The sequence below is a fragment of the Hemicordylus capensis genome, chromosome 4 (assembly GCF_027244095.1).
Source record: "Hemicordylus capensis ecotype Gifberg chromosome 4, rHemCap1.1.pri, whole genome shotgun sequence".
Lineage (NCBI taxonomy): Eukaryota > Metazoa > Chordata > Lepidosauria > Squamata > Cordylidae > Hemicordylus > Hemicordylus capensis.
The window spans coordinates 126,027,949-126,051,672 of NC_069660.1; the positions used below are offsets into that span (position 1 = coordinate 126,027,949).

The following is a 23,724-nucleotide window of genomic DNA, read 5'->3' on the forward strand; positions in this document are numbered from 1 at the left end:
CTTTTTGGTGCCCAGGTAGGATTTTTTTGCCCTTCTGCTGATTGGCTTTTTCGCCTATCTCTCACTGCTACCCTTAGTTAGGTTTTTCCCAGTCACAACGGCAGGCACAGTAAGGACATAAGAACAGCCCTGCTGGATCAGGCCCATGGCTCATCTAGTCCGGCATCCTGTTTCACATGGTGGCCCACTAGATGCCGCTGGAAGCCTACAGGCAGGAGCTTAGGGTATGCCCTCTCTCCTGCTGTTTCTCCCCTGCAACTGGTATTCAGAGGCATCCTACCTCTGAGGCTGGGGGTGGCCTATAGTCCTCCAACTAGTAGCCGTTGATAGACCTCTCCTCCATGAAGTTATCCAAACCCCTCTTAAAGCCATCCAGGTCACCATATCTTGTGGTAGAGAATTCCACAAGCTGATTATGCATTGTGTGAAAAAGTACTTCCGTTTCTTGGCCCTACATTTCCTGGCAATCCATTTCATGGGGTGACCCCTGCTTCTAGAGTTATGTGAGATGGAGAAGAATTTCTCTCTATCCACTTTCTCCACACCATGCATGATTTTATAGACCTCTGTCCCCACAGTCATCTTTTTTCTAAACTAAAAAGCCCCAGGTGTTGTAGTCTTGCCTCATAAGGAAGGTGCTCTAGGCCCCTGATCATCTTGGTTGCTCTCTTCTCCACCTTTTCCAGTTCAACAATTTCCTTTTTTAGATGTGGTGACCAGAATTGTACGCAGTACTCCAGCTGTGACCGCACCATAGTTATGTATAAGGGCATGATAATAGCAGTTTTATTTTCAATCCCCTTCCTAATGATCCCTAGCATGGAATTGGCCTTTTTCACAGCTGCCGCACATTGAGTCGACACTTTCAATGAGCTGTCCACCATGACCCCATGATCCCTCTCCTCATCAATCGCCAACAACTCAGATCCCATCAGTGTATACTTGAATTTGGGGTTTTTCATCCCAATGTGCATCACTACACTTGCCAACAGTGAACTACATTTGCCATTTTGTCGCCCACTCCCCCAGTTTGGAGAGACCCTTTTGGAGCTCCTCACAATCCTTTTTGGATTTCACTACCCTGAAGGGTTTAGTATCATCTGCAAATTTGGCCACCTCACTGCTTACCCCAAATTCTAGATCATTTATGAATAAATTAAAAAGCACCGGTCTGAGTACAGATCCCTAGGGGACCCCACTTCTTATTTCCCTCCATTTTGAAAACTCTTCATTTATACCTACCTCTGTTTCCTGTCCTTCAACCAGTTAGCCATCCACACATGTACTTGTCCCCTTATCCCATGACTGCTAAGTTTCTTCAGGAATCTTTGATGAGGAACTTTGTCAAAAGCTTTTTAGAAGTCCAGGTATTCTATGTCAACTGGATCACCTCTATCCACACACTTGTTGACACTCTCAAAGAACTCCAAAAGGTTGGTGAGGCAAGATTTACCTTTGCAGACGCCATGCTGGTTCTCCCCCAGCAGGGCCTGTTCTTCTATGTGCTTCACAATTTTATCCTTGGGAATGCTTTCCATCAATTTGCCTGGAACAGATGTTAAGCTAACCGGCCTGTAATTTCCCAGATCACCCCTGGATCCCTTTTTGAAAATCAGTGTTACATTTTCTACTTTCCAGTCCTCTGCTACAGAGCCTGATTGTAGGGATACCTGTAAGTTATATATTTTTGCATGTGAGTTCTTTAAGGACTCTTGGATGGATGGTGTCTGTTCCTAGCGATTTGCTAGTTTTCACTTTTTCCAGGCAGTTTAGAACAGGCATCCCCAAACTGCAGCCCTCCAGATGTTGCTAAACTACAACTCCCAGCATCCCTAGACACAATTTTTGTGGCTGGGTATGCTTGAAGTTGTAGTTCAGCAACATCTGGAGGGCCGCAATTTGGGGATGCCTGGTTTAGAACATCAACTATTGTCACTTCTATCTAACTCAGTTCTTTAACCTCCATCCTCGAAAAGCCTGGTTCAAGAACAGGTATATGCTCAGTATCCTCTGCCATGAAGACAGATGCAAAGAACTCATTTAGCTTTTCTGCAACCTCCATATCCTCCTTAATAATCCCTTTCACTCCCTCATTGTCTAATGGTCCAACCACTTCCCTGGCAGCTTTCCTGCTTCTGATATAGTTAAAGAAATTTTTGTTATTCCTCTTGATGCTTTTAGCTAAATGTCCCTCAAACTCTCTTTTCATCTCCCTTATTGTCAACTTGCATTTCTTTTGCCAGAGTTTGTGTTCCTTCCTGTTCTCTTCATTTGGACAGGCCTTCCAATTTTGGAAGGAAGTCTTCTTCCCCTTTATGGCTTCTTTGACTTTACCAGTTAGCAATGCTGGCATCTTCCTGGACTTAGTGGTACCTTTCCTCCTTTTTGGTATACATTCTAACTGGGCTTCTAGTATTGCGGTTTTGAGTAGATTACATGCATTCTGGAGTGAAGTGTGTCTACTCATTTTCCCTTTCAGCTTTCTTTTCACCGTATTCCTCTTTTGGAGAAGTTTTCTCTTCTGAAATTCAAAGTTTCTGTATTAGACTTCTTTGGTGATTCTCTCCACATAGGTATGCTGAATTTGATTGCACTATTGTCACTGTTCCCTAAGGGGTTGATGACAGTGACATCATGCACCAGGTCCTGGGTGCCACTCAGGATTAAGTCCAAGTTCACCTTCTCTCTGGTTGGTTCCAAGATCAACTGTTCTAGGGCACACTCATTCAGAGTAATTAGAAATTTCACCTCTTTTGTCATTACCTGACTGTGAATTTACCCAGTCTATGTGTGGGTAATTGAAGTCACCCATTATTACTGCCCTGCCTCTCCTTGACATCTCCCTGATTTCCTCACTGTCAGCATTTTGATTCGGAGAGTGATAGCATGTCCCCAGCAGCACATTTCCTTTCAGGCCTTGTATTGTCACCCACAGCGTTTCTGTGGAGGACTCTGTTCCTGCTAGGTTTTCTAATTTGTTAGATTCTATCCCTTCGTCAACATACAGTGCCACTCCACCTCTAAGGCACCCCTCCCTGTCTTTTCTGTAGAGTTTATATCCAGGAATAACAGTGTCCCACTGGTTCTCACCGTTCCACCATATTTCTGTTATGCCCACTATATCTATTTCTTCGTTAGCAACCAAGCCCTCCGGCATTGGCATATAAGCACCTATATGCTGAATCTCTTACCTGGTGTATGCTATCTTTCTTTTGGTACTTTGATCTCTTTGACCAGCTAGCACAGCTTCCTGTCTGCTCTTTAAGTGGTTCTGCTCTGTCCCCTTCTAGTTTATCTGAACCTTTTACACCCTCACACCTTACGGGATGGCATTTACCAAACCGGATACTGCTCAGCTCCTGACGACTATTCCCCAGGTGTCATTTTAAAAGCTTGATTTCTTGATTGGTTGGTTGTTTGATTGATTGATTATTTCTTTGCTGTGTTCCCTTGTTTGATGTCTTCTTTAGGAGAGAAATACAAGCTTGTTGCTTCCTCTTGCTTACAGACCAGCTGGCAACTCAGTGTAGTGTAAATGGGCAGTGCAGGGTGGTGAGCACCTTAAAGCATGTATTAGGCATCAGGAGGAGTCCTTGGCAATCCTTAGAGGCTTTAGGGTTCAAGGAGTGCTGGCCTTGGACTTACTTCAGCCTACTCAGGGATCATCCTCCTAGGACTTCACGGCTTGAGGGAGGTGATCTCGAGGCAGGTAGCTTTGGCAGTAGGTTGGCTGAGATGGCAGGATTTGGCTCAGGGGTGATGCTGGCTGGAGCCAAGGTGTATTGCCCATTCTCAATTAAGTTGATTCACTGTGGTAAGTGAATACTTAGTTTTGCACTGTGTGGGGTGGAGACCCAATACTCCTTCTTTTGTTTCTGAATAATTTGAATAAAATTGTGGCCCGTTTTGAATCCATTTCTTTGTCTTGTGACTTCATTGGGTCTGGGTGCAATGGCCATTATCCAAGCCTCATAATTTCATTTCAGTGAGTCTGATACATGGCTGGTATCAGGAGTTGGCCAACTAATGCACTGGCTGAGGATCCATGGCCATCAAAGGACTCATGACCATCCCCTGAGGCCCTGCTCCAAAAGATGACATCCACTAGTGCAACCATTGAGATGATGGCTGCCAGAAACATTCTGAGTCATTGCCACTTTCATTGCTGCAAAGTTAAGCCTCCCCACAAATCCTTGTTGAGCTTTCTTTAGTGGTAGTGATAACCCAGAGTGCTCTTGGTTGTCGCACTATTGGCAGCCACTGCCTTTGTTTATCTGTAATGCAATGAGCTTGTCCCTATTGCTGCATCTAGTAACATAAAAACAGGGACAAGTACATCACATTATAGGTAAACAAAGATGGTGGGCATAAGTTATATGGCTGCCAAAGTGCACTCTGGGATGCCACTACCGGTGCCGTCAGGGTACATTTCCCCCAGATCCTTGTGGGGGCCATATCTTAGTGGCAGTGGCTGCCCAAAATGCTCTTCAGCAGCTATGCTGTTGGTATCCACCATCTTTGTTTAGCCATAATGCAATGTTGTGTCAGTAGATTCAGCAACAAGGATGAGTTTGCATTGTTGGTAAGCAAATATGGCAGCCACCCACATGGATGTCCTGCTGAGCTTCTAAGGGGACTTGGCACCATAACTGTTTTTATGTATTGGAAGGCTACATCACCAGTTGGGATGGCAGGGCAAAATGAGGTGGATTTGTGAGATCTCTGTACCCAGGTCGACATGGTTCTCCAGCACAAGCTGGTTGCAAAAGGTCTGTCCATGAGTTCTACATAACTGATTATCCTGTTAAGAGAGTGAAAGTACAAGCCCATTTCATCTCAAATCCACAAAGTCTGTAGTTACATAGCACATCCATTAAGCTAAGCATTTGTATTATTCTGTAATACTAGTGCAGAAAATACTGTACTGAAGTTTTTAAAAGGTTGAGTCAATGATAGGGGTGCAGTCCCTTCTGCTCCCTGACTCCCCCGTACCCATGACTATACTATACATCACGTGTGCTCAACTTAGGCCCCCCAGCTGTTTTTGGACTACAACTTCCATAATCCCCAGCCACAGTGGTCAATAGCCAGGGATTATGGGAGTTGTAGGCCAACATCTGCAGGAGGGCCGAAGTTGAGCAGCCCTGCTATACATAGATCTGTTAATCAGTTTACATGAATGCATATGTGAGAATGTGCACATGGTTTTAAATTGAAAAACAGCTTGAAACCATTCCTTCCTATTCATTTACTGTGTCAGTGGCATGCCTTGAGTGGCAGCTGGATGAAACAACAAGCTACACTGATTTACTCTTTAAACGATATCTTATCTCTGCTGCTGCTCTTTGTACTTTGTATTGTTTTTATGCTTGTGTTTTAAATTTTTTAATCAGATTTGTTTCATACTTTTTGCTTAGTATTTTAATTGTGCCATTTTTACAATCTTGTTCTTTAAATTGTGCTGTAAACCACCTTGGGATTGTTTTAATAAAAGGCGGTATATAAATTTAACAATAAATAAACAAACTATATAATAAAACAAAACGGAACTGTATTAAGTTACATCCTGTGTTGGTGGAGATATTTTTGAAATCTCATTCAATTCAGAGTAGTGCATTAATAATTAATATTTATATCTGAGCACATTGTGCAGTGAATGAAGATGTTCAGAACCAAATCTGTGAAATCGTGTTGCAATATCTAATTTCCTCCTTTCCCCCTAGGTTGTGTGTGTGGTAAATAATTTTAGAGGTAGACAACCAGAAAATGAACATTCTCACATGGACAATCTGGCCCACATGCCTATGATCAGCATCCCTCGAGTAGAAAGTCCTTTAGAAAAGGTAGTATCTGTCTGGATTATTTTCTTCTTTAATCTTAATTGTTATGGTTGCTTTGCTAAATTCTAATGACTGACAAGTGAATCTCCTGAATCATAGTCAGAAACTAGTTGCTAATGTCCTGAGTAATGGGACACATATGTGCTTAAGAAAAGCATATGTGCAGCATTAGCCTCTCCATTTCTGAAGTGTGGTCATTCTTCTGCAAGAGTGCAGCAGTTTTCACCAATCTCCCCTTGCTCCAGAAGTGCTCTTTGATGGCTGAAACACTTCCCTGAGGATTGTGCAACTATTCAAAGATGTCAAAACGGCAAGTTTCCTGCAGTTGTGTGCTGCCACAGGAGCCTCGTGGCTCCCGGCAGCAAACCTTGGTAAGCCCCCCCCCTTTAAACGAGGTTAGGGGAGTGAGCACACCACTAACCCCATCTAGTTGATTGTGTGCCACTGCAGCGCAGAGCCGTGCCACAGCTACACACGAGTAGACCTCTGACCGGGAGGCTACAAGCAGCCTCCTGGCCTTGGGGGTCTCCCCAGAATGCCACACTCACTCACGCAGGGCATTCTCAGGCTTCTGGGGGCCGGGCGGCCCACCAATCCCCGCCCTCCACCCATACTACCTCAGTGACGGAGCCAGTAGTCGTGTGGGCAGCCTATCCGGCTCCCCAGGGCTAGCCTGGGGATCATCTGTGGGGAGAGCGGCCAAGCCCGCTGTCCCCACAGAACCCGGTAAGGTTCTGCACACAGATTGTGTGTAGAGCCTCTTGGTTTAACTTGCTTGGCATTTTTGGTCTGTTTGTTTTGGGGGGAAATGAAGGGGGAATCCAGATACTGCTGTAAAAAAGGTGTAATGTAACCAGTATATATATATCATATCTTAATATAACTTTTTTCAGTCTAGTAAACCATGTTGCAATGCATTACAAAGTTTGTAATAAACAAACAATGTGCAATAATGGGTCTAAATCTGATTTTGTAAGTCTCTTGGGAGTTCAATATAAATGTCCAAAGATGACTTCCTTTGGTCTCTTTCTTGAATGCTGGATATAAGGAATTAGCCAGGCCTGATAGAAATACTAGGAGCCTTTGCTTGGTCATCAAAGTTTCTTCAAGCTGCTGCTTGCTGCTTGCTTCAGGCTCTCACTTGCAGCTTCAGCCACTGTGCTCAGGCAACCTGAGCTGAGAGGTCTAGATTTACGTTCAGCTGTGCACAGACGTGTCCCATCCCTGACATTCAGTCTGAATATAAGTGTGTGCTATACAATAGTCCATGCATAAATATGTCATTGGATGTATTCAAAAAAAGTACTGACAGAGCAGAGCATTATTGCTATATCTAGTTACTCTCTTTGGGATGCCTTTCCCTAGTTACAGGAGTTACAGAGGGGTTGGTTCATTTGAGCCACTCCTCTACAGGTATCACAGTGGCCAATATTCTGCCCAGTCCATTGTTTCCAATGGAAGTCGTGTGATGCAAGTGCTTGCGTGCTATTTTAAGAAGATTCTCTACAGGCCCAGGGCTGCCTTTTCTGTGCCTTTTCCATGTGCAACAGCCCCAGTGGCTTTCCAACACCAAGGTTAAATTGTGGTGCAGGATGTCAGCCAGTAACTCGCATTTGTAGCATGTGCAGTGGAGCAATTCACATGAGCCCTACACACACCCACACACTTTGGGAAAGGCATGCTGAGAGGAAAGAAGGACTTACACACACACACGGCACGCACATGTCCTTATCACAAATAGTTGGGATGGTTTAAGAAGTATCATACAAATCAACCCAGGGTGGTTCCGGAAGGCTGGGCCATGCCACCATGGCTGTCAGCATAAGGAACTTGGAATGCAGCTTTCACCATGTGTAACAATACAGTTTGTATTCGTGCTGACCAGAATAAATTCAGCTAAATTTATTTCAGCTAATTTCATGTGTTTTACTCAAAGAGGGGCGATTTCAAGTGGTGGGGGGAGGAATGAACTCCACAAGTTTTGTAATGTTTAATGAGGAGGATTATCTTTATTGCTGGTGGTGTTAATGGCAGTATCCTCTTGATTTTACTGATGGCAGCACAGAACTTAAAGCATTGATGCTTTTCCTGCTGGTCACCATAATTATCCCCAGATTGCACCAGGGATTGATGCAACATCATGATGTAGTGTCTTTCCCAGTGCATTCTGAGGAGAAATGAAGACCTCCACATGGCCCTTGTGGGGCACCATTTCCCCCCACACACACCAAAATGCATTATATTATATCATATCATATCATATCATATCATATCATATCATATCATATCATATCATATTATAATTTGATTTCTGTACTGCCATTCCAAAAATGGCTCAGGGCGGTTTACACAGAGAAATAACAAATAAATAAGATGGATCCCTGTCCCCAAAGGGCTCACAATCTAAAAAGAAACATAAGACAGACACCAGCAACAGCCCCTGAAGGTACTGTGCTGGGGGTAGATAGGGCCAGTTACTCTCCCCTTGCTAAATAAAGAGAATCTCCACGTTAAAAAGGTACCTCTTTCCCCAGTTAGCAGAGGACTGTATATTATATTATATTATATTATATTATATTATATTATATTATATTATATTATATTATATTATAGTCATTTCCCAACATTATCCAGGGTGGGGAGGTGGAAATGGTGGCTGGCACGAGCCAGCCTCCAAGAAAAACAGGAATAGGGTTTAATGCTGTGACCACCATTACTGCTGTCAGTGAAGGTGAAGCATTTTCAGTAAAATGCTGCCACTGTTGCTGCTTGTAATGAAGGTAACCTGCCCCATGCCAAAACGTTTGGGAAGTCTCCAGACCCTCTTCGCAAACTTCTCCTACCACCCATTTTATCCACCTGCAGAAATGGAGAAAAAAATGGGGAGGGGCTTGGTTGGGTCAGTGTAATGCACAGGAGTTGATGGATCTTGTTCTTTGATCCAAGGGATGCAGTCAAGAATATCTTCCAAGGCGGGACTTGCCTAGGTTTTGTGAGGGCCAAAGACAGAATGAGACTGATATGCCTCTTTACCTCAAACTATTCCCCCCACTTATTTTCTAAGAAAAATAACTAGAAGGATGTACCACTGGTGCTATTTTTATTTATTTATTTTTTTGAAAATATTTATACCCCTTGTCCATGTTTAGGGAGGAGGAATTCTCCAATTAACCTTCCCACCCTCTCACACTAACTTACAGGCACAGGCATTGCCTCAGAGTTGGGGAGGAGGGAAGTATAGACACTCCACTCCTTAGCCTTTCAGCGGGAGCAAATGTCCGTGCTCCTCTCCGGGAGTCCACCAGTCCAACAAACCCCATCCCTGCTGATCGTCTCATCTTCAGCAGCCCCTGCCTTAAATAAAGCCCTACATTTAGGACACTCCTCCCCTCTTCCAGCTTGCTCCTTCTTCCCTGGCCAAGCAAGTGGATGGGCCACCCAATCCCTGTCCTCCCAAGGGGCCTTTTTCTCCAACTCCACCCCCTTCACTAGCATCTCCACACAGGGCTGCAGCTGTGGGGCCGACACCATTATTCCATCTCTACTCTGCTGCCAAAGTTTCAAATTAATAGTTATTAATAAAAAGTTTAAAACCAAGAACTATAAAAACTAAAGAGCTAGATAGAAATTTGACCTGGGGTTTAAGCTAATTGCCCTTAAGAGGAGGAAAGGAGAAACATGGCTGAGGGTAATTTTCAAGATTGAAATGAGTACATTTCTGTCCTGGCAGGTTCCTTCTAGCTGTATAGCTCACAAAAGGTACTGTTGGCAGTACCAAGCAACAGAGCTCTCTCCTATGCAACTGCTTCAAAAAGACCCTCCATGCTGGGCCGGCTTTTGGGGTGTTGTGGATCTCCAGGCAAGATGCCTGAGTAGGCTTCCACTGTGTGAAAGATGTGCCTCTCCCCTTAAAGAGTGCAGTACTGCCTTCCCACGGGCACTGCAAGCATTGTGAAAACAGCAGAGAGGGTCTATAAAGTTCTGAAGCATAATTTCTTCATCCTTTCACATGCCCCTGTGCTCTAGGCAGCTGCTAGACCTTTTCAAGTGTTGGCAACCCCAGCCATGCCCCAGGCTTTGTTGATTCCCAAGTTTCTTTCTTTCTTTCTTTCTTTCTTTCTTTCTTTCTTTCTTTCTTTCTTTCTTAAAAAAAGTTTTAATGGTTTTTCAATAAAAATACAGATCATAGTCTGGAAGGACAATCTGTAGCATAGGAAATGGTACTAATACAGTCCGGTCCTGTGACAAAGCCAAAACCTCCCCACCCCCCGCTCCAATCAAGTCAAAGTACCATAATTCACCAACTGTTAGATGTATAATATAAACTATAATCTAAAAAGATAATATAAACTATTACCTAAATAGAGGGTAGTTTACCAGGAGAAAATAGTTTTTAGTTTGTCTGAGGTGTTTGCGGGATTAAAGGCTTTGCCCTCTGCTCCATGTCCAAAGGTGCAGACCAGCATGAAATTTTCCAGGCCGGGCCTACTGTGTGCCCAGTGCTTTTTGCTAGGGATGTGCATAAAACCGGTTCTCCCGGTTCGGTTCGGGTCCGAACCGGGTCCGAACCGGACCAGGGTGGTTCGGTTTTGGTTTTGCCGAACCACCCCCCCGGTTCGGTTCGGATCCGAACCGGTTCGGATCCGAACCGAACCGGTTCGGATCTCAAAAAATAGCTGGTTTGAAAGGGGACCTTGTGTTCTACCTGCCACCCAAATTTCAAGTCGATTGGACCTTCCTCTGATTTTTGGCGATTTTTTAAAGTTTTAGTGACTTTGGGGCAGTTCGGGGGCATAGCATGGGATCTGGGCAAAAGGAGTGGGGTGGGGTGGTAGTGCCTAATGGGTGCAGGCTACCACCCCAATTTCAGGGGGATTGGGCAAAGGGCTGATTTTTGGTAAATTTCTGAAAATTTCATGTCTTTGGGGCAGATTGGGGCATATTGGGGCAGAAAGTGGGGGCGGGGGCAGAATAGTGGGGTGTGGTGGTAGTGCCTAATGGGTTCAGGCTACCACCCCAATTTCAGGGGGTTTGGACAAAGGGGTGATTTTTTGAGAATTTTTGAAGTTTTAGTGACTTTGGGGCAGTTTGGGGGCAGAAAGTGGATCTGCCCCAAAATAGTGGGGTGGAGTGGTAGTGCCTAATGGGTGGAGGCTACCACCCCAATTTCAGGGGGATTGGGCAGCGGGCTGATTTTTTGAGAATTTTTGAAGTTTGGGTGTCTTTGGGGCAGATTGGGGGCAGAAAGTGGATCTGCCCCAAAGGAGTGGGGTGGGCTGGTAGATAGTGCCTAATGGGTGGAGGCTACCACCCATCCCCAATTTAAGAGTGATTGGGCAGAGGGGTGAATTATGGTGAATAGAAAAGGTGTGAATTCTCATTCTATCATAGCAAATGAGATATTTTTCAATTAAACAACTCTCATGACCCCACTTTCACTTTTTCACACTTTCCTTTACTATGAATAATATGAGGAAGTAATCAATTTAGCACACTTCACCTTATGAAGACAAACCTCATACAAATAAATTCACCATAATTCACCCCTCTGCCCAATCACTCTTAAATTGGGGATGGGTGGTAGCCTCCACCCATTAGGCACTATCTACCAGCCCACCCCACTCCTTTGGGGCAGATCCACTTTCTGCCCCCAATCTGCCCCAAAGACACCCAAACTTCAAAAATTCTCAAAAAATCAGCCCTCTGCCCAATCCCCCTGAAATTGGGGTGGTAGCCTCCACCCATTAGGCACTACCACCCCACCCCACTATTTTGGGGCAGATCCACTTTCTGCCCCCAAACTGCCCCAAAGTCACTAAAACTTCAAAAATTCTCAAAAAATCACCCCTTTGTCCAAACCCCCTGAAATTGGGGTGGTAGCCTCCACCCATTAGGCACTACCACCACACCCCACTATTCTGCCCCAGGCCCCACTTTCTGCCCCAATATGCCCCAATCTGCCCCAAAGACATGAAATTTTCAGAAATTTACCAAAAATCAGCCCTTTGCCCAATCCCCCTGAAATTGGGGTGGTAGCCTGCACCCATTAGGCACTACCACCCCACCCCACTCCTTTTGCCCAGATCCCATGCTATGCCCCCGAACTGCCCCAAAGTCACTAAAACTTTAAAAATTCACCAAAAATCAGCCCTTTGCCCAATCCCCCTGAAATTGGGGTGGTAGACTCTACCCATTGGGCACTACCACCCCACCCCAAAATTTTGCCCCTGGGCCCCTTTTTACCCCCCCGAATCGATTCGGATTCGGATTAAATCCGAATCCGAACCAAATCAAGGGTGATTCGGGTGACCCAGATTCGGGCACAAAACAGAACGGGGGTGATTCGGTTCGGGTCCGAGCCAAATCACCCGAAATCCCAAATTGCACACCCCTACTAAGCACACACACAGAGAAGAAGCAGGAGGTGGAGTGTGGATTCTATGATAGCATATTAGAGTGGATTGATGGTGTCTCATTGAAAATCTCATTTGCTATCATAGAATCCACACTCAATACCTCAGAAACAAGAGAACCCTGTACCCATGGGGGTGCCCCTACCAGAGATCCCTGTACCCCATGGGTTAGAAACCCATGGGGGTGGTTGGCACCCTATGTGCACTACACCACCACTTGCTCTGGGCCACCCCAGCACCCCCATGTGCACTTATAGGGCTGCTGAAAGCTCCATTATAACTTATTATGAGGAAAAACCTTAAAGACGCGTAAACTTCAAAAATCACTTAAAAATCACCTCTTTGCCCAATTCCTTTCAAATAATTCTGATAGCTTCCTTGCCCACCCTAGGAACTACCACCCACCACACTGCACTCTACGACACCCCTTTCCCCCCGACGTGAAGCTATACATTTGCTGCAATCCTAATTATTCTCTATGAGGAATTCAAAAACACTTAACAATTCACCAATAATCAGAGGAGTGTCCAATTGCCTTGAGATTTTTTGGGTGGTAGGCACCCATGCCTGTCTACCACCCACCCTGCTTTTGTGCTCCTAGGTCCTCCACAACAGGGGATATGGACTGGTTCGGGTCCCATTATACTCAATGAGAAAAATAATTAAAAATATTTCAAATATTCATAAAAAATCATAGGGGTGTCTGATTGCTTCAGGGTTTGCATGGTTGTTGGCACCCATGAGTGCTCCACAATAAGAAATAATGGCCTGGTTCGGGTCCCATTATATCCTATGAGAGAAAAATAAAAATATTTTTCAAAAATTCATAAAAAATCGTACGAGTGTCCGATTGCTTTGGGGTTTGGGTGACAGGTACCCCTGGGTGCCAGCTACCATCTGACCAATTTTCAGCTTTCCGAACCGATCCGAACCGGTCCGAACCGGTTCGAAACGAACCACCCCCAGTTCGGTTCGGATTCGAACCGAACCAGGGGTGGTTCGGTTCGATCCGAACCTCCGAACCGGAACCGGTTCGGACCCGAACCGGTTCGGATCCGAACCGGTTCGCACATCCCTACTTTTTGCAGTATCCTGATCCTAATACTAATCCTTTCATTTGCTTTGTAGCCCTTACTGACAAAGGCAAGTTCAGGGTTCTCAGGTTCATTGGGGAGTGCAAAAGCAATCACAGCACTACTCTGCAGGGCAGAAAGGGCAGGAACTTCCAATGGCTACATGAAGTATACCACAACTGAACAAGCTGCCTTTCTCACAGTATGAGGCATTTCACATATTTTAGAGACTACAGTAGTAGTCTTTCCAGAATTCCTGTTAAAATATTTACCTTTAATTACAGTTACTACTTCCTTAAAGGATATGAAACAAAGAAATGAGAAAAAGAATATGGGGCACTAGTGTTGCTGGAGTTTTTTCCAGCGACAAGATGTGTGTACACACATAAACACACGCACACACACACACACTTACTTGTTTAGATTGCTGACTATGGCTGCCGATAGACTGTGGAATGTACTCCCAAAAGAACTGGGAGTGTTTTTGTTGTGCATCGCCCAGAACCATACCAATACATATATTTTAGTTATATAAATAATCATAAGCATATTCATATATTTATATTTATATACATACAGAAGAAGAGCCATGTTGGATATGGATAGACATGAAAGGTTTATAAAAAGAAAGGTGTGGAGAAAGTAGATGGAGACAGGCACATCTTCGCTTTTAAAATTTTTATTGATTTTTTACAATATCTTAACAATCTTGTTACATCCAATTAAACAAATGTTGACTTCCCGCTCACCAATCTGCGCGAATCACTAACTATACAATTCAACCATTGCTATAGTAATTCAAAACATATATCCTATACCTTACAAACTTGATTTTACTATACTCAACCTGCTAATATTACTAAATTTCAAACCCTGTTGAAAAATCATTAGAAAAATAGTTCTTTAGGTATAATAGGAATGGTTTCCAATCTTCTTTAAAACATTCCAAGTTTTTATCTCTTATCAGTACTGTAAGTTTTGCCATCTCAGCATATTCCAAAATTTTTATCAACCAATCTTCTTTTGAGGGCAATTCATTATCCTTCCATTTCTGCGCATATACTATTCTGGCCACCGTGGTTGCATACATAAAGGACCGTAAATAAAACTTAACTTGACTTGACATAAAGAATGTTAAATTTCTTGTGGAAAACTCTCCTTGCGTTATTCCCAGCAGGAGGGATTCTGGTCTCTTAGGAAATGTCATTTAAAAAATTTTCTTTAACTCATTATATATCATGTCCCAAAAGGCCTTTGCCTTCCTATACGACCACCACATATGAAAAAAAGTTCCTTCACAGTGTCCACATTTCCAACATTTGTTTGAAACATTTGAGACAGGCACATCTAGAAAAACTGAAATGTCCTACAGGCCATTCCCAATCCCAGGTGGTGATTTTACTTTGCTTCACCACGAGAAGGGCAGGTGTGCATTCAGACATCAGGCGGATTTATTTTGAAGTCTGTGTGAGATATCAGGGAGCACTCAATACATGATTTTGGGGTTTTCCTGTGTGATATCCCACACAGGGAGCACTCAATACATGATTTTAGCTTGCTTTACCTCTGTGCTAAAAAGTTCCACTTTTTACAGTGGCTTTTTGATAAAGTGCCTTTTCTTAAAGCCTCTTTCTTTCTTTCTTTCTTTCTTTCTTTCTTTCTTTCTTTCTCTCACTCCCTCTCTCTTTAACATTTGCTTGGTGATCTTGTGGAACATTGTTCTATGCACCCACACGGTGCATTTTGTTTTCCTCTTTTAATAAAATGTATCTCCTTTTTTTCCTTTTGAAAACCCTCCTGGCTGTTTGACTCCCAGTTGTACTTTATGGTGAACATAAGAACATAAGTAGGCTTTTCTTAAAACCTCACTTGTTTCTTTTCTTTTTTAAACATTTGCTTGGTAATATTGTGGAACACTGTATGCACCCACATCTGCATGGGACAAGTGCATATGACATTCCACAAGATCACGAAGCAATTTTATCAAAGCAAAAAGTGAGGCTTTAGAGATTTGCTTGGTGATCTTGTGGAACATTGTATGCACCCACCCACCAGATCACCAAGCAATTAAAAAAAAAAATAGCAAAAAATGAGGCTTTAAGAAAAGCCTATTTATGTTCTTGACTTTTAACTGAAAGGTGGGAGTGGCCCACCCTACATGGACTTGAACAGTACATGAAAAAAATGTGGAAAGAACTGAGAGGAACCCTATTAAGGCAGCACTATGTAAACAGCCCCCAGGTTTTTTGGATTATCTTTATTGCTCTTGATTGATTGATTACGTGCCGTCAAGTCAGTGTCAACTCTTAGCGACCACATAGATAGATTCTCTCCAGGTCTTATATGCTCTTATATGTAGCTAATATATTACCTCATATCTCGCTCTACTTTACCCCACTTAATTCCACAGTTAAGCCCGCCGTCTGGGAAAGGCCCAGGGAAATCTAAACCACAACAAAAAAAGTTGTTACTTTCACAAAACTTCTAAACGTCTTTTCTAATCAGATATTTCTCCCATTTTTTGTATTCACTGCCCCATTATGGAACTAGGAACATAGGAAGCTGCCATATACCAAGTCAGACCATTGGTCCATCTAGCTCAGTATTGTCTACACAGACTGGCAGCAGCTTCTCCAAAGTTGCAGCCAGGAATCTCTCTCAGCCCTATCTTAGAGAAGCCAGGGAGTGAACATGGAACCTTCTGCTCTTCCCAGAGTGACTCCATTCCCTGAGGGGAGTATCTTACAGTGCTCTCACTTCTAGTCTCCCATTCGTATGCGACCAGGGTGGACCCTGCTTAGCTAAGGAGACAAGTCATGCTTGCCACCACAAACCAGCTTTCCTCTCCTAGTTTTATTTCAGTTAAAAGTCAAGTGGCTCTGTTTAGATTATGTCCTTGAGCTGCAGTGAGGATTAAATAAGTGAAATGTGGATATATGTCTAACATGATTCTATAACTATAACTATTGTAGGTGTTGCAGAATCAAAGTATTGATAGTGGTCAAGAAGAATCGTCCCAGCCGAATTCCTTTAAAGCACGCCTCTTTAGGGTTTTCTCCTGGCTAACAGGAATGGACCAATTTGAACATCTTCATATAAGGCAATAAACGTATGTGCGCAAAAAAAAGCGCACTGGTGTGTTTAAGACTTCAATCCTATACTTATTTACTTGGAAGTAAGTCCCACTGAATGAATCAAGACTTACTTTCAAGTAAACATGCATGTACTTGCAGTGTGTTGTGCCAGTGAGAGAGACATGCTGCCCTTTAGTGCAGGCTAAGTACATTCTGGGAAATTGGATTTTTGTGCAGCTGTTTTGTTTTGTTTTCCATACTTACTTTACTTTCCATGCAGTCAGGGGGGCGGGTGGAGTTAAAGAGAAATCATTTGTTGAAGAGATGTGCACTTTTGAAATTTGAAATTCAGGGCTGATGTCTAATAAACAGCTAAGAGCATTCTTGCTCTGAAGTGTGAATTAGAATTACAAGATATAAATAAGGAGTGTATATTCATAATGTCTATGCAAATTTTAAATACTGAATATGGATTCTATATGGATTCGGTACATTATAAAAATGTATAAATGCAAATATGCCATTTGCATATACATTTTCAAAATGTACAGAAGCTACATGATACCATATTAATTGAAGTATTAAAATAATACAGATCTAATATATAGCTAAACATGATTAAACCCAGAAACCTGCACTTAAGGTTCAGTTCTTAGCATTCTGCTTTCCTAATTGAACAATTCACTACCTTTTTCCACGTAGAAAGTAACTTTTTCTATTGATTTGGTCCCTTTTGACTTTACCAGTATATCACTGGATCACCTCCAGAGATGTATTGGTTGGCAAGAATCATTATTATGCATGCTGTGTTTTTAATTTTTCTGTTGCTGTTCCTAATAATGGCCTCTGATTATTAGAACAACACAAACTCATTTACTGCTCTGTACAGTTGCCAAAGCCAAACAGAACGCTGATGTCCTGATGGTGCAGTCTCTGTTAGAGGGTGCACTCTCCAGAATACCCAACCTCAGTGGCTTCACCTTGACTCTAGGAGAGCTGGAGCCTGAAGAACAGCAAGCAGATTGTACTATGCTTTGTTGAGCAAAAATTGCACATCTTTCTGTATCTAAGAGGTTTCTGAGGAGGAAGGATGTGCCCGAAACGCGATTTGGCATCTGAATCGTGGGCACATCCCTTTAAAACAGGGCTTACAACAGCCCCTTTAGCATGGAGGGGAGCAGGTCCATACCTGCTCCTCCTCCAATTGCTGATATTGTTGTAATCCCAGCGCTCCCCTCCAGCTATGCCTGCACACCAGCGGGGTGTCTCCCAGCTGCCCCTGCATGATGCTGGCATACATATGGCCTCTCTGCATGTGTGGTGGCCATTTGTGTGGTCAGAAACACCATGTGCAGTGGCCATGTGTGTCCTGCTGCTGTGCACAGGCTGCTAGGTGAAGTCCCACAGCCGCACAGGGACTTCTGAGCAGTGCAGTGGCATGCCCAGAAAAGCGGCAGGACAGCAGAGGAGCAGATAAGCACCTGCTTTATTCATGCTTAAAGGTACTGCTCCCCGCCCCACCAAAACTTTTGTGCACATCCCTACCAGCATATCAGCCATCCAGTGGCTGTTGCTAGTAACTCCCTTGTATTTATTTTTAGATTGTTAGTCCCTTTGGGACAGGGAACCATCTTCTCATTCATTTTGCAACGTAAACCATTTTGTGTTTTATTTATTTACTGGTTGAAAAGTGTTGTATAAATATTGGCTAACATACTAAGTAATGGTGTGTATGCGCAGCCAAAATAAGCATTCATGCAGTGAATGCACTCCCACTTCTGAAGCGCAGGTGTTCGCACATGGGAGGATTTTCAGCAATCTCCTCTTTCCCTGGAAACACTCTGTGCAATGTGCAGTTATGTCCTGGTGGGCCACAGAATCCTCAGGGACATAATTGATCACTGCATAGAGCACTTCTGGGGGGAAGGGGAGATTGTCGAAAATCTCCCCCCTCCCTACACACACACAAGCATGCCTCAGAAATGGAAGCACATTGCTGCATGCACACAGTATTTGGATGTTGGCTATTCTTAATAACTAAGCTAATATCCAGTCTATGATGGCTTGTTTGCACATAGAGTTGTACACGCATAGACCCCCATTTACATCTTCCATAAAGGTGTGATTCCACTCTCCCCTCATTGCAATCAATCAACACAATTTAAGTTAGATTATGGTTTAGTTCAAATGCTGTGGATAGAGGTGTGCATGAAACTGTTTGGCACTCCATTCTAGTGCCGCGCCGGTCCTGTCAACTGGTGTTCGAGCCAGTTTGGAGGGTGAGGGGTCCTTTAAGTGGCAGGGGAGGCACTGCCTACTTGCCAGACGCCGCACTGCTGCTCCCCCCACCGGCACTCTCACAAAAAAGCAGGCATGCAGGGCTGGAGTGTGCCTCCCTGCAACCCTAGTCAGCATTGCAACGTAAATTGCTGATGCTTGTGCGCACAGCACACAAGTGCATGCACATCGGCCATTTGTGTCTCGGCGCTGATTGGGGCTGCAGGGAGGCATGCTGCAGCCCCAAATGCCCACTTTTTGCAAGAGTGCCAGTGGGTAAGAAGCAGCAGGACGGGGCTGGCAGGTAGGCCGCGCCTCCCCTGCCCCTTAAAGAACCCCCCCCCGCCCTCTTGGGAGTGCACGGAACTGGTTCCATGCACATCCCTACCTGCAGGCCTTGACAATAGAGAGTCTGCAACTAACAAGCTATCCAACACCCTAAGAAAATCCTCTAGAAGATCATGGTCAACCTTCTCTAGTTTGATAAGGAAACCCAATGGCATGATGGTTTTGTTTGTTACAGTAACCATCAAGTATTGGGTTGTAAAGGGGGGGAATTGCATTTCATGACTATGAGTATGAACTCATTTGACAACTACTGTCAGATTTGAGATCTTGTTTTTAAAAGATTAGGGTTTGAATTTTATACACACACACACACACACACACACACACACACACACATATATATATATATATATATATATATATATATATATATATATATATATACTTTTATACACTATATACACTTTATATATACACTATAGAGATGTGCAGTGGACAGTTCTGTTGAAAGAATCAGAGGGAAGAGTGTACAAATAAAGGAGACATTTCAGTGATTGGAAAAAATGTTTTAAATATGTACTGTCATCTAGCAAATGTCATTTTCGTTTAACATTTTGCTTCTTCATTCTGTGCCATATGGCTTTCTGGGAGTAATTAATCTTTAAGAAAAGAGATGAAGAAAGAAATGCAGCATTAAAATTTTATTAACAGTGAAACACAATATGATCTCCTATCAGACACTGCTATCCCCCTTCCCGGAATTTAGGTTTTAATTTAATTTAATTATGTCAGTTATAGAATTACTCATAATTTGAATTCAGGTTGTTATGTAATGAAAAATTCAGTAAAGACAAAATTATGTTGTGAGGCTAAGGGTAGAAATAACTGATATGAGGATTCCCCGCCCCCCCCCCCATTAGGAACATGTGGTGGCAATAGGGGATATTTACAAAATTGGATTGTTGGATAGGAGGGGACCTCTGTTGGGCCCCAAAAGAAGTCACCCTCGTTATGGGAAAAACAATCTCGGGGAGTGGGGAGATTTGTAGGGAATAATCAATGATTGCATAAGGAAGTAATCAACCCTTTCTCCCATCCATCCTCTCTTAGAAATGCCCCCTTGGAAAATGTGTTTCTCTCCTAAATACATAATTTTTTTTTGTAGAACATGTTAGATGTACTACTGAAATGTATCCTTGCCACTGTAATGCAAAGCACTCCTATCCCCTGTATAAGATGGCTTTAAAATGTGAGAATGTCTCAAAAGTGTTATGGTAGATGGGGGGTGGGGGGAGCAATATGGCCGTGAAGACTTCTGACTGTTTTCTTCTTTCCTCTTTTTTTGTTTTGTTTGTTTACTCCTTGTAGAACCACATCACGGCCTTTGCAGAAGTCACATGATGTCGAAACTGATGTCTATTCGCTACATTGGACGTCATCTCTTTTCACAGTTCACTCATAATAACTGAAACATTTTAAATATGAGAAAATAAAACTTTGATATAGCAGCATTCAAATCGACATCAGCCTATGAAGAATAAGCCTGAAATGTCAAAAGTTAAAGAGTATTTTCCCAACAAAAAGCATTGCACCATTTAGGGATTAAGGGTGGGGATGTATTGGGAAAGAGTGAACCTGAGCACATCACACACAGAAAAAAACCCATTTCCTCTTTCTAGGGTTATTTATTGTTTTTTTAACTAGCCATGTAAGTATATGACGGTACACCATTGAGTCTAATTGAGTTGGGCTTTCCATTATTTCTTTTTAATCCAGCATGACTCTTGTTCCCATTCAACCAGATTTCCATATACATACATATTTTTTTAAAGAATTACATCCTGTACTAAAATGCCGTTTGCACTTCATATTATGCTGTATCTCACATACCACATTTATATCTTACGACTGGTGCTTCTGCTTCTGAAGGAAAAAAATGCCAATTTTTACTGTAATAAGTATTGTATCATAATTTTAAAAAGATTATTTGGATATTTTCCTGACTTCATGTGGTTGAGTAGTTGATTTTGTAATTCTTGAATGTCTTCAATGTACCCTGTAGTTAGAATTAGAAAGGAGAACATTTAGGCATTGGGATATCCTTTTTTTTTAGTGATTAACAATCTCTTACTGAAGGTTAATGGCTCCATTCTTAAGTCTTCTTCTTTTTTAATTTGTAATATAAAGAGAACATGATTGCTTGTTCATTGATAGTACTTGAAGGTTAATGTGATATAGCCAAAGACCCATTTCCAAAAGTGATTTCAGAGCTTTAAACCTTGAGTCTATACTGTCATGCATAGGGGCAGTGCATAGAATGAATCTGCCATAGATTCCCAGTGCAAAGGGGTCTCCACATCCCTTTCCTCTCTCATTGAGGTCTGTCTCCACTCCTTGTGCTGAAGCAGTTGCCATTGGTCATTTAGCACTGAAGAGTAAAGTTCTACAGGATAAGGAAAAAGTTAGACAACACATGCACATTGTGCTCCATCCTAGGGATGGTCACTATAGTGGCTGGAATTCCACCCACTGGCACATTGTTGCATCTGGTACAGGGGCTAAAGCAAGGCACTTCCCTGTTTTGTTCACCAGCACATGGAAAAGAACTCTCTTGCCCCTCACAAGATGCCATAATAGCTGTTGCAGTGCAAGCCTCTGGTCATGCTATAGCTAGGGATATCAGCTATAGCTCGGGGTACGATCAATGATAAACCATTGGCAACTTACTGTTGACCCTAACAGTACAAAATCAGTGTAACTAACTGGTTCGGGAGAATCCAGTAGACTTTTTGTTGTCTAATGGAAACATGTTCCAGAGCAGTGGTCTACCACTTTTCCAGAACCAGGACTCCTCCTCTCTCCCTCTCTTGGTCTTACTTCCTTTCCTCTCCATTCTTCTCCTCTTTCCAAAAGATGACAGTGGTACCAGTGATGTAATGTTACCTTAGCTCAGGTTGTGATGCAGTTGTAGTTACAATATGGTAGCTGAAGACCAGTATTCTAGAGCACTAATTCCTAGTTTTACTAAGGGGACCTACAACATAAATTTGGTCAGTTCAAGTCTCACCTTTTAGTCCCCAAGTGATCCCCATTATTAATTTCAAGAACATGACACCTACCAAACTATAACTCCTTCGTGGGCTCTAACCCACAGTTTGAGGAGCCCTGTTCCAGACTACTCCAGCCACTCTTGAAAATGGGATTTAGGTTTCCAGATAAGGGTATTTTCACATTACCTTTCAAACATCACAACGGCCAGAGTCAAGTGAGCCATATTATAGCCTGACACTGTATATGCCGGAAGGTTCTACATTTCAAGATCTTTAGCTTGGGATGCCAGAAGTAATAGGAGTGGGTGTTTTTGAAATGCTTTTGAAAATGATAAGGTTAACAAAAGTGCTATATTCCTTCCAATTCCTTATTGTATATCTCAGGAATTTTTTCTGATGTATCAGCAAAATATGTGATGAGAGAATAAGGGGATTACACAAGAGAAGGAGAAAAATAGGCCTAGCTAACCATTTTGCACACATTCCTCTATTTAAGTCACATAGGAATTAGCTGCATAAATTCAACATACAACCCAACACTTCTTCACAGCGTGACCAAAAATAAATAATCAGGGGCCAATTTCCCCTTGACAGCCTCACCTGAAACAATTTTTTTCAGTATGTAAGAGTAAACTAGACCTTTCTTCAACATACTTTGGGCACAATCCAGCCAAAGTTCAGCACTTTCAATCCCCTTGCTTTCAATGAGCAAGTTAGGCATGTGCTTAAATTCCTCCCCCTGAAATTAGCAGCTGATATGCTGAGCAGCCATTCAGTGCCATAGTGAATGGCACTGTGCAGTAGGGGTGTGCAATTCGGGATTTCGGGTGATTCGGCTCGGACCCGAACCGAATCACCCCTGTTCTGTTTTGTGCCCGAATCTGGGTCACCCGAATCACCCTTGATTCGGTTCGGATTCGGATTTAATCCGAATCTGAATTGATTCGGGGGGTAAAAAGGGGCCCAGGGGCAAAATTTTGGGGTGGGGTGGTAGTGCCCAATGGGTAGAGTCTACCACCCCAATTTCAGGGGAATTGGGCAAAGGGCTGATTTTTGGTGAATTTTTAAAGTTTTAGTGACTTTGGGGCAGTTCGGGGGCATAGCATGGGATCTGGGCAAAAGTAGTGGGGTGGGGTGGTAGTGCCTAATGGGTGCCGGCTGCCACCCCAATTTCAGGGGGATTGGGCAAAGGGCTGATTTTTGGTAAATTTCTGAAAATTTCATGTCTTTGGGGCATATTGGGGCAGAAAGTGGGGCCTGGGGCAGAATAGTGGGGTGGGGTGGTAGTGCCTAATGGGTGGAGGCTACCACCCCAATTTCAGGGGGTTTGGACAAAGGGGTGATTTTTTGAGAATTTTTGAAGTTTTAGTGACTTTGGGGCAGTTTGGGGGCAGAAAGTGGATCTGCCCCAAAAGAGTGGGGTGGGGTGGTAGTGCCTAATGGGTGGAGGCTACCACCCCAATTTCAGGGGGATTGGGCAGAGGGCTGATTTTTTGAGAATTTTTGAAGTTTGGGTGTCTTTGGGGCAGATTGGGGGCAGAAAGTGGATCTGCCCCAAAGGAGTGGGGTGGGCTGGTAGATAGTGCCTAATGGGTGGAGGCTACCACCCATCCCCCATTTAAGAGTGATTGGGCAGAGGGGTGAATTATGGTGAATTTATTTGTATGAGGTTTGTCTTCATAAGGTGAAGTGTGCTAAATTGATTACTT

At 43.2% G+C, this 23,724-nt stretch overlaps 1 protein-coding gene across 4 annotated transcripts in view; it reads left to right on the forward strand.

The window, feature by feature from the left end:
* Positions 1 to 20,968, forward strand: part of PLPPR5 (phospholipid phosphatase related 5) — a 241,699-nt gene extending 220,731 nt beyond the window's left edge. For all 4 annotated transcript variants that reach the window (XM_053248523.1, XM_053248524.1, XM_053248525.1 and 1 more), the window contains 2 exons: positions 5,724 to 5,843; positions 20,334 to 20,968. In XM_053248523.1, coding sequence (XP_053104498.1) covers positions 5,724 to 5,843; positions 20,334 to 20,366 — 153 coding nt within the window. In that variant the 3' untranslated portion in view covers positions 20,367 to 20,968. The remainder of the gene's footprint in view (positions 1 to 5,723; positions 5,844 to 20,333) is intronic.
* The last annotated feature ends 2,756 nt before the right edge of the window (positions 20,969 to 23,724 follow it).